The 14,391-nt window shown below is 41.5% G+C and overlaps 1 protein-coding gene across 1 annotated transcript; it reads left to right on the top strand.

Annotated features, from left to right (window-relative positions):
* The first annotated feature begins 1,140 nt into the window (after positions 1 to 1,140).
* On the top strand, positions 1,141 to 6,438 carry LOC111870016 (cuticle protein 19). The gene is made up of 3 exons (XM_023861942.2): positions 1,141 to 1,213; positions 4,482 to 4,691; positions 6,031 to 6,438. The coding sequence occupies exons 1-3, from the start codon at positions 1,199 to 1,201 to the stop codon at positions 6,280 to 6,282; spliced, it is 477 nt and encodes a 158-aa protein (XP_023717710.1). The 5' UTR covers positions 1,141 to 1,198; the 3' UTR covers positions 6,283 to 6,438.
* Positions 6,439 to 14,391: the final 7,953 nt, after the last annotated feature.

Genomic DNA, 14,391 nt, shown 5'->3' with positions numbered 1-14,391 from the left:
GAGGCTGAGTCGATCCCAGGGACATATTTCGGCTGGAGGGATTAGGTAAATTGAAGAATTCAATGACCTCAACGAGAATCAAACCCGCGACCTTCCGGCTTGTAGCATAGTGTCTAAACCAACTACGCTACCGCGTGACCCTAGGGTCCTTACTGAAAAGCTATATTTGACAGTTGCCTTTTGTGCCAGTCAGTAAGTTTTCTTACAATAAGCTAAGATGGATGAAGGGGCAGTTATCACGAATGGGAGGTATTATGAATCCACAAGAAAATGTTGGCCGGTAAACTTGAAGGAAAGTGACGTGGGCATAGATGGAAAGATAAAATTAAAACGGATTTCCTGTAAACAGGATATATTGTGTGAACTGATCTGATTAAGGACAGAGTTCAGCCTGCATGGCATTTTAATGAAATGTCGAGTTCCAGGTGAGCTTCTCAAAAATACTCAGCTGTGTGAATATAATTGATTATAACGAATGTCTATGGAGGAGGCAAAACAATGGATTGCCGCAGCAGATCCGTCTGGCTATTGTTTCAATGTCTGCTATAATTCACATATCTGAATGGTTTCTTTATTGCACTGTGGATAGAGACCAACACATGCTTCGCAGTGATACAGCCGGTAAAGTCAAGCATGTAGTTCCTACGTGCATTTGTACGGGGAAGTATGTTTAACCCTCACCACAGAATCCTGACACAACGTGGTTATGGAGTAACACGCCTAGTTTTCAAGGCAACACATTTTATTATTCCTCCTTAGTGAAAGTGATTTCGTTTTATTTTACATTTTTACTTTGTAACGATGGTAATATGTTTTTAGTCGCGTTCTTATAACCCTTTGTGGTCAATTACTATTATCCTTGTAGTACACTTGAATGAAAGTCAAAGAGTATAGACATAGTGTTTTTTTCTTGCGTTTCTACTCCCTCTCATCGCTTTACATTGTCTCTTTGAATACCTTCAGGCGTATTGTTCTGTCTTAAACCCTAGAAACATTTTTCCGCAATTGCTAAGGAGAGAATTATATTCAGTCAGTGTGATTAATATTAGAAACCAACTTAAGGTCAGATCGAGACCTTGAATACTCTACGGCAACGAGTCTAACAGAGGTATATAAAAGGCGTGGATCGTTTTGCATGTCAGCATCAGTCCATAGCAGATCACAGGAGCTCTAACAAGCACCCACAGGCTCGCAAACAATGGCTTTCGCTCAGGTAAGTCTTATACAGAAATATTTCGTTTAATTCTCACCAATTTGCATCAGAACTGAAACAAGGACGATGACCTTAAAGCTATGAATATTTGTAGAGGAATATTTTGGGATATAGAGTCATATGGCCCGGTTTAGCCCATCAGATAAAAGTCTTTCAAACCACCCCTCTAAGAACCTAAAATCCTACAAGGTTCCTATTGTTTAATTGAAAGGTAGTTACCAAGTACTCCTGATTAGTTCTTATTATTGATGGAGGATTAAACAACTTACACAAAAAAATTAACAGGGACTATTTTGGTATTTAAACAAGATATAAACTTACTCGATATAGTGATGTGGTTTGTAGAAACGTATTAAGATACCTGTCCATAAATTTAAAGGCAAAATAGACGCCGCACTACAACGCATATAAATTTGTAAAGGGAGTGGAACTCCTAACATTTTTAAACTTTATACTTGATGTAGGTGAGTGGTTGGCTTCTCGCTTCGACCACTTTACGACTGAGTAACGCGTCTTTTGTCCGGATTGGTTAGGAAGGTGCTTGGGCTACAAATAGCTCTAGAGGTAGTGGCAGAATATAAATGCCTGCAACTGACGATAACACTGTCCTGGCTGTCGAAACAGTCACTAGATTAAGATACTCTGGGGCATCATGTGCGTGCAAAATTATATATAAAACGTAGCTGCATTTTTCGGATGAATGGACCATATTCCATTTGAACATAAGTATTCATTAATTGCTCTAAGTGAATTTCAGTACAATAATGAAAATTTAAATAGGTGTAAATAAGATCTAAAAGTTTATGACGATGGTACATTAGTACAAATATTATGTTTCTGGATATTATCCACCTTCCTGTTTTTATCTAAAAACCGTCGTCTTTATTTTAGATATTTTAGTTCTCCGAAACATTGTGTTTTGAAAAATAGACAGGACGTTTTTAGCTAAAGACAAGACGATGGGTAATGTCCAAAACATAATATTTTTTCTGAAATACCGTATTTACGCATGTATAGGCCGCACATTTTTTGCCAAAAATTCAAGAGGAAAACTGGGGTGCGGCTTATATTCGAAATATTCGAAATCACACTTCATTTTAAAAAAATTATATTCATAATTAGTAATACAGGGTGCAATACTCCTGAAATAATATTCCAAGAAAATTATTTTTTCTATAATTTCTGTCTGAAAATTGTGCTGCGGCCTATACACGCACGCGGCCAATACATTCGTAAATACGGTATGTGTCCTGAATTTTATTGTACCAATATACAGCTGCCAATTTTACATGTGGCTCCCCTTATTTTCTGTCAATAAACTTAGCTGTCATTAGGTATCATATCACAATTACTACACAACCCCACTAATAGATAAAGCACTGCGCCGTCTTCTCTGACAACAGAAGGATCAAAACATGCAAAACCTATATTTACGTGTGGCTGTGAAACTGAGTATTTGATTCAGGGAAAATAATGCTCAAAAAATATTTGAACCAAAGCGACAGAAACCCCTAGAGAGGAAAACAATTGCATATTGAAGAGACCAATGGCCTGTACTCTTGAAGAGATGCTATCAGGAAGACTATGCCACAGAGAATGGTACGGGCGGGACACGCAATGTGTTATGATGGTGGTGTGAATTATGTTTAATAATCGGATGGAACAGCTCAACAGAAGAGACCAATGGCAAGAATAGAAGGTAAATATATCCCTGTAACAGGCAGTGGAGGCCCATAAGTTTGTAAGGCATCGAGACTCCCACATTTTTTCAGGACAATCGGCCCAAAAATGGCTTCAAGGTTGTCAGCCTTACGCGCCGGCCACCCTTTACCACCCCAGGAAGATTCTTGGTACTCGTTCCTGTTAGACGCTGAGTTCATCCCAGGGTCGTAGCGCGACTGGAAGGATTAGGTAAATTGAAAAATCCATTCGAAATCAAACTCGTGACCCTTCGTCTTTTGACATAGTACCTCAACCAACTACGCTACCGGGTTCCTCATTTCATGATTATATAGTAATAACAATAATACAGTAATGATAATAAAAATAGTAACAATATTTTCGTGAGTTCTCGGGTTAAGATTGGGGGGCCTAAGTCAGGAATTGTCACCTAATGTTCTTCAAAATTTACGCCTAGTGTGCTGTCCATATTTCAAAATCATCTATCGGAAACTTTTTCAGTATTATGTAAGATTTGAGGCTTTCACGGCGGTAACTATGAAGAAAGCAGTCTTCTGGGATGTGGGGCCGTGTAAACATTCTGTTAGGTGACTTTTCAGAGGAACGTATCGCCTCCATCTTCAGAGTAGAAAAGAAGAAGAAATCCGCGAGCGAACCGGCGTGAGCAGGTGCAACAGAGAAGTTGTTTCATTACTTGGTCAATACTGGGAGGATTCACGTGTAATTTACTGATTCCTGCAAATGCGGTTTCTGGACATTATCAATGGTCATATATTTACCCAAAACACAGCCCTCTTTATATTTCAAAACACAACGTTTCCAAGACTGGATTGTCTCCGTCTTCAGGTAAAACCAATCAATAGAGCTAGTCCCTATCTCCAAAACGTTGTGTTTTTAAATATAAGTAGGACTGTTTTAGATTAAAAAAAACAGGTCGATTGATAATGTTTAGAAATATACTCTTTGTACTAATGTAAAAAAAAAGTAAAGGTATCCCTGTGACAGGCCGTGGAGGCCCATAGGGTTGTGAGACGTTGAGGTTCCCACATTTTCTAGACAATCGACATATAGATGGTGGCAAGGTTGTCAGCCCTACGCGCCGGCCGCCCTTTACCCGAAATAATATTCCAAGAATATTCCTGGTACTCATTTTTGTTAGAGGCTGAGTCGACCACATGGCCATAGTGCCGCTGGAAGGATTAGGTCAATTGAAAAAAAAATCCAGTGACCTCATTGTGACTTGAACCCGCGACCTTCAGTCTTGTATCTGCCTCAACCAACTACGCTACCGCATGCCCCTTGTACTAATGTACCATCGTCAAAAATTAACTGATTATTTTCACGAGCTGAAATCATGGAGCGGAGTCCTCATTGAGAAGCTGATAGTCTCTCAGCCAGTCATTAGATTCCATGTGTTTCAACGACGGCGACAGTTGATTGCCTTGTTAATAAGTTCCCACCACTGGTTTCTATTTCTCTGAACTCCAATTTACATGATCCTGCAACCTGTTTAAGGAAAGAAACCACAGAACTTAATGTCAGGACCGGAGGACAGATCAGTAGACTGAGATCTATGGTTTTGTTACAGATCGTCGCTGTGGTGTGTGTTGCCGTAGCCGTGGCTGAAGCTGGTGTCATCGCCGGCTACGGTGGCTACGGTGGCTATGGAGTTGCTGGGCTCGGCCATGCCGGTTTGGGATACGGTGTCGCTCCGGTGGCAGCCCTGGCCCCCGCTGTAGCCGCTCCTCACGGTTTGGCCGTAGCTGCTGCTGCTCCTCATGCAGCTGTGGACTACTACGTAAGTGTGACGCAATAGGACTCAGTGCGCTGGTCCTTCTACACAGCACGGGCAGCTGCAGCCTACTTATCCTCTCCCCAGTATATACCGGAAACAACTGAGGAGAGTCAGTACCTAATAGACTTTATATTACGTGCAATTCGAATTCTAGTTTTATTATAGTTTAAATGTCCTTGATCTGAATATATCATTTAGTTCAAATTTCAGAAGCTAATCCGAAAATTACGTTCTTGGTAGGCATCAGAATCAAAAATTGTAATTTCTATGATTTAAAAAACTTATCCAAGTAACAAATTTCCAAGGAGAGACTATTAGTAATATCTGGACTGTGATCTAGTGATCTAGATCTGTGATCTAGTTCTTGTCTACACATCTAGAGGTCCCGTGTTCGATTCTCGGCGCTACCAAATTTTCTGAGAAGTAGTGGGTCTGGAACGGGGTCCACTCAGCCGAGAAATTTTACTAGCAAAAACACTAAGGTCAAAATTATGGCCGCGCCATAACTCAAGCGGTTAGTCGCTGGCTTCCCACCGCGGCGGCCCTGGTTCGATCCCGGGTCTGGTAAAGTGGGATTTGTGGTAGACAAAGTGGCACTGGGGCAGGTTTTCTCCGAGTACTTCGGTTTTCCCTGCCAATCTTTATTCCACCAATTGCTCCACAATCACCATCACCTATCATCACCTAGAAGGCTCCGTTGCATAAAATATCCATGAAATCCTCAAACCCTGAAGTACTAATTAAATATCAACGAAAGAACTGGAATTTGAGAGCGATCTATCACCTCTTTGCAGTGTTTATATGTGAGCTTGCTTGAGTTTCACTTCATGCAGCAGACTCATTCAATACTCATTATGCCTACACTCAACAGGTGACAAAGAAAGTTGGATTAAAGTGTAATCAGTTCAAACTGTACCCAGCATTACGTCTCCCCTGCTTGCCAACGCTCTTAAAATTCTAAACAGAGAGTTCTGTTTAATGGGGGCTTTAGCCTTAGAAATACATATACCGTATTTACGCATGTATAGGCCGCACATTTTTTGCCAAAAATTCAAGAGGAAAACTGGGGTGTGGCTTATATTCGAAATATTCGAAATCACACTTCATTTAAAAAAATATGTATTCATAATTAGTAATACAGGGTATAATACTCCTGAAATAATATTCCAATAAAATTATTTTTTCTATAATTTCTCTCTGAAAATTGTGCTGCTGCTTATACACGCACGCGGCCTATACATGCATAAATACGGTATATTGGATGAAAGTAAAACCAAATCATATCTCAAAGCAGTCGCCACAAACCGGTATTAAATTACAGCAAATCGTTCATATTTTCCAGTCTTACCCCAAATACTCATACAATTATGGAGTGGCCGACGCCTTGACCGGTGACGTCAAGTCTCAGGCCGAACACCGTGACGGAGACCTCGTCAAGGGTCAGTACAGCCTCGTGGAGCCTGACGGCACTCTCCGTGTCGTGGACTACACCGCTGATGCCATTAACGGTTTCAACGCCGTTGTTTCCAAGCATGGCCACGCCGTGCACCCAGCTCCGCTTGTGGGCCATCTCGGCTACGGACACGGCAAGTAGGCAGGTCACGTGACACTCAGCCATTACATTGACGACCTCAGCGCACCTAACAAAACATACCCACTCTCGCTTCTATAACAACGGATCTAGAATTCATCATAACTTTATTATATATTATTTTCATAATTTAAATATTCTGTATAGTGCAACACTTTGTGCAATAAAAATCGTTTTTTTAATATTTACTTCTCAATTTTTTCCTCGAATCCTTTATTTACACTAAATCCCTGTTTACTTATGGGAGCCGGGATAGCGTAGTCTGTATAGCGAATGACTACGGGGTGGGCGACCGAGGGTTCGGAGCTCGAGTCCCAGTAAGGTGAAGAGTTTTCTTTTCTCCACGTCCCCCAGACCTGCTCTCAGGCATATCCAGCCTCCTATCCAGTGGGTACGGGGGTCTCTTCCCCCGGGGGTAAAGCGGCAGGGGCGTGAATCTGACCACTCAGCTCCAACTAGTGCCGAGGTCAAGAAAATGTGGATCTCTACATCCACTTGGCCGCTCACGGTAGCCGAGCGGTCTAAGGCATGTACTGTCTTCGCTCGCTTGGAAACCGGGATCGTAGGTTCGAATCCCACTCAGGGCATGGATGTTTAGTTTGTGTGTGTGCGTTTTTCTGTGTTTGTGTACAGGCAGAGGCCTTGCGACGAGCTGATCACCCGCCCAAGGAGTCCTACCGAGTGTGTAAGATCTAGAAAAACCGAAGTGAACGGAGAAATTCATGGATGTAGGCCTAGGCCCACTGGGGCTGTAGTGCCAATTATAAATTAAAAATTAAAAAATACAGCCACTCGCCTATACGTCTTCATGGCGTAGTGCTCAATTAGTTAAGTACAGGGATAACTTTACCTTTTTACATTTACTTACACCGCAGTGGTAAATAGAGGCCTACATACAAACTACCGTTAGATGTATTGACTGCAAGATACAGTCGGTGGCTTCCCACCACGGCTGCCCGGGTTCGATTCCGGTCTGATCAAGTGGGATTTGTGGTGAACACAGTGGCGCTGGGGCGGGTTTTCTCCGAGTACTTCGCTTCCCTACTAATCTTCATTCCACCAAATTCTCCATCATCATAATCACTCGGCACAGGTACAATAGGCCGATCAGTGGCCGCCGTGCTGAGTGGACCCAGCTGGACTCCACCCCTACTAAGCGAATTAAAAAAGAAAGTTGGAGGGTGGAGTCATTGAGGCAATGTGTGTCAATAATATAAAATTTTAGTTGCTGTTACACCGTGCTTCCCTTTATTCCATACCCATTGCCAACCCCCCTGAAGTAAGTACATTTTCCTTATGTAACATCTCAAGTTTGAATTGAAGATTATCGCTACTGTGAGCTTTCATTAAAGTTCACAGAATGTAACAGCTAGTTAACTGCATCATTTTGATAAGGTTCATAACTGTGCCTCACAAACAAGCAAAATATCTTTGTGATAAAGAAGTATTATTTTTAGATAAGTATGTAACGTGATCTAGGAGAGATAGTACAGACTCTATAGTGACTGGGTATGGGCTGGACAGCTGAGGGTTCAGAGTTTGAGTCCTGACAGATTCAAAATTTTTTCCTTTCGTCATCCATACCTATTCTGTGACCCACCTAGCCTCCTGTCTAGTGGGTAACGGGGGTTGTTTCCTCACGAGTAAAGTGACTTGGGCTTGAAGCTGACTACTCACCTCCATCTAGTGTCGAACTCAAGAATACGTGGATCTGTACATCTCCCCATACACCTTCATGGTATAGTGCTTGATTAGTTACATACATGACTTTACCTTTATGCACATTGATCTATGATTGTAATTTCATTTAAATGTTGTACTGGAGTTTGTTGTTAAAAGGCTAATCTTAAGTATGGAATATGTTGTAAGCAAGTTTTCACATATGCCTGTTATGCACTTCATATTTAGCCAACTTGGTGAGAAATTTATATAAAAATTAAGCTTACTCGAATAACTTTGAACCTTAAATAATTTTATAATTTATTTTGCTGGATCATGTTTGATTATATCATGGCAGACCATGCTGCACTAGTGAACTATTATACATTTTAAGGGTTCCTTTGAGTAAAAGTTGATATATAAGGTTTTCTTCTGGTGGTATGCAGCAGTTAGTTGTACTAGCACCCTCTTTAGTCAAGCACATAAAAATATAAATGGTATATTCAAACATGAGCTGTAGAAGAACCTGTAGAAATCTTACATAATTTTCCTGGGGAGTAAAGCGCGGCTGACGCGTAAGGCTGACAACCTTACCGCCATCTTTGAGCCAATTGTCTAGATAATGTGGGACCTTCATCGCCTCACAACCCTATGGGCCTTCACGGTCTGTTACAGGGATAGCTTTACTTTTATCTTTCATGCCTCTTGAATAATGATACTTTTTATTACGAGTATATCGGTTCGTGATCCTTCATCTCAGTCACACAATATAAGATGCAACATGTGGCACTGCATAATCTTGAAACTCTTATTAACTCAAAACTGACACTTTGTATTATATTATTTAAGTTGATCAAAAAATACTCCTGTCTGGACAGAATAGCCTCCAAGCAGTGCGAACATGACCAGGGCGGTCCATGGCTTCGGGTGTAAGAGCGTGAAGTTTTTTGTCGCGTGACATACCCAACACGTGACAATATAATAAAAATATACTAGCTTGGTGGTTCCCACTGCGGTGACTAGGGAGGGTTCCATCTTCTGGAATATAACATCGTAGAGTTCTGTGCAAGTCAATAGATATCACGAATGATAAGACAAGCAAGGAATCAGCATGAAGCAGGTAAGAGGCTTGGTTTATTTTCGAAGTTGAAGATGGAGATTGCATATATTCGAAAGGAGGGGTCACTTTCCCGGACTATACAGGGTTATATTGCAGGAGACAGAAAACTTCAGTAAAGGTATCTGTTGTAAGATTTGAGGCTTTCACGGCGGTGACTATGAAGAAAGCAGTCTTCTGGGATTTGGCACCGTGTACATGTGGTGTTAACCGACGTTTCGGAAGAACGTATCGCCTCCATCTTCAGGGTAGAAGAAAAAATATAAGAAATCTGCAAATCGAAAAGACCGTGAGAACCGGTAAAAGCAGACTGACAGAAAAAGAAGAAATCAGCTAGCGAGGAACCAACGTGAGCAGACCAGTGATTGAGGCTAGCTCTTTCTAAGGGACCCAACAGAATAGGTGTTTTCCCTCACCTGAGGACGGAAACAGATCCAGTTTCCGAAACGTCGTGTTTTTCTTAGTTATCTTAAAAACCAGGACGATGGATAAAGTCAGAAAACCCAATATCTCTGTGTGTTATACACCATCGTCAGAATCCTATAGTAACTACCCACCCCTGTTCTTGTAGTACTCATAGGTTCATTGTCATGTCCTCAAGATCTTGCCACTGGCCCCCTTCCTGAGCCTGTTTAATCTATATTAGATTTGAGGTTTTCACGGAGGTGACTATGAAGAAAGCAGTCCTCTGGGATGTGGCGCCGTGTAGATATTGTGTTAACCGTCGTTTCGGAGGAGCGTATCGTCTGCTCACTATGGTTCCTCGCTAGAGGATTTCTTCTTTTTTCTTCAGCCCTGAAGATGGAGGCGATACGTTCTTCCGAAACGTCTGTTAACACAATATCTACACGTTGCCACATCCCAGAAGACTGTTTTCTTCTGTTTAATCTGATTCACTCTCTCATACTCTCCTCCAACAAGCACAGTATGGCAAAGAGAAACACACCATCTCCGGTGACACCTTCGAGGAACCAGCACTGGATACAGGACATCACATACCCGCTAAATGGCTCAGACACGTCACAACACTTTCGTTGTTTGGCCACACGCACCAGCAAATTGCAGCAATTTCTTCATCATCTCAACAGCGTTAGACCTACCGTCATATTCATAATGGTAGATGGAAGTAATGCACCCTTCCGTTCTTGGATATTCTTGTCATGAAGGGTGGTCGAAAAAGGCCATGAAAATATACTAAAACCCCACTCATACTGGTCGTTATCTGCACTTCAATTCCAACCACCCACGTCATTTAAAAAAGGGAGTCGTTCACAGATTGGTCAGCCGAGCCAAGATCGTATGTCAGGATCAGAAGGATTTCAACAAGGAAATTAAGAACGTAAGACATGATCAGATGTTTAAAGAATATCCACAAGAATTCGTTCTGTCCATACTGAAGCCATCGAGAAGCCGCCGTCCATCTTCAAATAAAATACACCAGAGCACAATTATTATTCCATATGTTAAAGTTACCTCCAACCGCACTGGAAACCAGTTCAACGTCAGGATCATTTTCAAAACTAAACATACACTCCGTTGAACAGTGATGAAGACTGGACCAGTTAGAGACGCCAATCCCACGAAGCAATGTGTGTACACTATCCCATGTGATAATGGCAGATGTTACATAAGCGAAACAGGCAGACCTTCAGAAGTACTTATTAAGGAGCACAAATATAACCTAAGACAGGGTTTGCTGGAAAAATCAAAATTAGCCCAACATGTGCACGAGGAAGGCCACGGAACATGTTGGAAAGAAGCGAAGGTCTTGCGGACTGAACCAAACACCACATACAGGGGATACAAGGGATCCGCCCACATGTCTCAGATCGACCATCCGATCAGTCAACGCAGTTTTGACATCTCTCCCATCTGGAACCTCTGTTATCACAGCAGAAGTAAGAAAACTACAACTCCGTCCACTGAAGATTACGTAGAAAAATTTGTGTGTGTGTTTATTTTCTTTTTTGGTACCATTGGTTATTTTTATTCTTGTAGTTCTCTGGTGCAAAGTCTCATACGTGTGGAGTTAAATGTTTCAATATTTTCGTTTAGTTGTCCCATATGGTTTTTGCCTTGCTTGCCTGCTGTACCCTCTCTTGTGTAGGTACAGGTGTCCGGAGAGAGGGACTAGCTCTATCGTTTGGACCCTATTGAGTAGGTTTTATCTGAAGATAGAGAGAGAATCCAGTCTCCAAGACTTTGTGTCGGTAAATACAAACAGGACGATGGATAAAGTCCAGAAACATAATATTTGAACCGTTTTAATATTATCTTACTATACTGGTATACTTCTCTCAAGTAGTCTCTTTTGTTCAGATTTCTAGACAAAGAGACTAGTATTTCTTATTTCCCCCAAGCATGCTATACGTCCTATTACAGAATAAAAACATCACACGACAACAAAGTGCTGTTCGCTCGTCATACGAAACTGGATACTGTTGACAATAGCTACAGAACTGGTTGTTACGTATTAAGTCTGGGATTACGTTGCTGTGGGTTATGCAGATACAGAGATGAAGAACCGGAAATGAATTCACGTAGAACGTTAACCTGAGCCAGAATAATGGCATGACGTCCTTGCGTGACACGGGACAACACACACAACGTTTCCTCAGTGAAAGTGGCCTTACAGAGAACAGAGGCCTTGTATATGCACTTGCTGAAAGCTGTCAATCACGTGTTACCTCATTTGTTTCGTGACCATAATTCATAACACTGTATTAAATTAAGTACAGCTGAGAGTATAGACCTACAGTTCTTACACGTGATCGGCGCCAATTTGATGATTAGAATTCCGCTGCATAATTTACAAATATTTAAAATATATTTATTACAAGTATTTAAGCTATAAGCAGAGGGAACCTTGGAATACTAAATAGCATTTTGTACCATGTATCTCTAATAGAAAGACACCTTTTTTTTTTCCTTGGCGCTACAGCCCCAGTGGGCCTAGGCCTACCTCCATGAACTCCGTTCACTTCGGTTTTTCTTGATCTTACACATACTGTAGGACTCCTTGGGCGGGTGAGCAGCTCGTCGCAAGGCCTCTACCTGTAGACAAACACAGAAAAACGCACACAAACATCCATGCCCTGAGCGGGATTCGAACCCACGATCCCGGCTTCCGAGCGAGCGAAGACAGTGCATGCCTTAGACCGCTCGGCTACCGTGACCGGCAGAAAGACACTTAATGATCCCTTATTTCATTACCTTGATATTAATTAAAATTGGGTATTTTCATAAAGAAGTCCACAGTCACACATATTCAAAGTTAATTTCAAATATTTTAAATCCCATTAAGATGAACTCCCCAAATAAAACTGTTTTGAAGACACGGCCTCTAGCAACAAAGGAGTGTGGTTTTGTCAGCCTGCCATTCCGCTTCTCACAAGTGAGGTTTCTTCTTAAGGATCTGATCTTCATTCAGCAAGTAAGAAATCTCCCTCCTTCCTGAAACTCCAAAGTTCATGACTGTGTTCAGATGTGTCCGCCATTGGAACTTCTCCCAAACCAGATGAATGACGTCCATAGATATACAGTACCATATTTTCAGGGTACATTTTGTCATTATCAACTCACCTACCCCCACGTATCCAAAGCGGTCTCTTTCCTACTTGTTTTTAGAGTTAAATAGTGCACAACTTTCTATTCTCCACTATACCTGTGACATAGTGGCTCTTATGTATATTGTCACGAATTTGGGTTTTGTGACTACTGGACAGGGTATGGATTGATAATTTGATTTATTGACTCCTTATACATCAACTCGTAACTACAAATAATACAGCGCTATTGCTGATCTACACATTTTACAAATCAATAGGACAACTAAAGCTTCACAATCTTTACTAATCTTATCCTGGCAACGGATTTATAACAGCCTCTATGTCGCTGCTGCACATTATGAAGTCTTTGCACGGCCTAATTCATTTCTTGTCATTATTCTGCCAACTGCCAACTTTGGAGACTCTCTTAATTCTATCTCTCAGAAGCCTTATATCCTCGTTATACAGCCTCAGGGCGGACTCCATAGAAAACTCTGCTTCCTCTTTTGCTCCATGTTGATTCGCTGCTGTAAGTATGTGTTTACCGTACAGTTACATAGCAACTCACGAGGGGCAGCCCACAGGAAACACTCCTCTTCTATTTTTGCAGGAGTTCGCTTCCGCTGGAATCTGTTTACCGAGCCGTCGCCTAGCAATAAACAATTTCGGCTTTCAGGTGTCATGTTACGATATATACTCATACCTATAATGTATGATTAATAATAAAAATTCAGAATGGCCCTATTATAAAAAGTAACTGTACATTGCTTAGAAAAACTTCATAATGTGAGGATAAAGCAAAAACAAGTAGAGGTATCCCTGCAAGAGGCCATGGAGGCCCATAGGGTTGTGAGATGTTGAGGTACTCACATTTTCTAGAAAATCGGCTCATAGATGGCGATAAGGTTGTCGGTTCTAACCGTCGGCAGCCCTTTACCCCCATGAATATTCCAAGAATATTCCTGATATTCATTTCTGTTAGAGGCTAAGTCGACCCCAGGACCATAGTGCAGCTGGAAGGATTAGGTCAATTGAAAAAATCCAATGATCTCATCGGGACTTGAGCCCGTGACCTTCCGGCTTGTAGTACCTCAACCAACTACGCTACCGCGTGCCCCATAATGTGACAACTCAACATGTTAAAGGAGATAATTATAAAAGACTCACTTAAAGTTAGTGAACCTCAATATATGATGCAGTGTGGTTGAAAAAGCTCAAATTCTTATCTGAACATACCGGCGTGAAGAAAGTGTGAGCTTCACGTCACTTAATCCCTCTAGGCTTGGAGCTCAGTTACTGGAAATACGAAATTTGTGTGTATGTAGTGACGTCAGCACTTTAACGAATCTGCGAATACTAATGAGTTCACACAGTGTTCTTGGGGGGAGGGTAATGCGGAAGAAAATATTAATTTCTCTCGTTATTCACACGAATGAATTGCTCTCGAAGAACAAATTACACTCGCTTTCTGTGAGCGGAACACAACTATAATGAAGCCCATCAAAATAAGTTTTGTCACGATGCAGGGTATCTCCAACATTCGCAATACCACAGAAGGTGCAAAAAGCAGTTAATTAAGTAGTTAGTTTCTATTTACACGTTTCCTTCTCACGCGCCTTAAAAGTTCTGAAAGTAGCTCAGAATCATTTTTCTCCTCCGCTCAGGTTCCTAAAATGTGCTCCCCCATTCTTCCATGCCATAATAGCCATGGATCAACGTATAAATAGGGTATTAATTATTAGAAATTTCTCCATGTGACAAGGGAGGTGTCATGGTGTATATTAATTA

This window comes from Cryptotermes secundus, unplaced genomic scaffold, assembly GCF_002891405.2.
Source record: "Cryptotermes secundus unplaced genomic scaffold, Csec_1.0 scaffold1064, whole genome shotgun sequence".
NCBI classification, from domain to species: domain Eukaryota; kingdom Metazoa; phylum Arthropoda; class Insecta; order Blattodea; family Kalotermitidae; genus Cryptotermes; species Cryptotermes secundus.
Note: the sequence above shows the minus strand (reverse complement) of the source record. Positions and strands in the feature narration are given on the sequence as shown.

What these genes read in the sequence shown, in the direction of transcription:
- LOC111870016 (XM_023861942.2), top strand. An exon ending in ATGCAGCTGTGGACTACTAC is followed by an intron (nt 4,692 to 6,030) that starts GTAAGTGTGACG and finishes CATATTTTCCAG; the next exon opens with TCTTACCCCAAATACTCATA.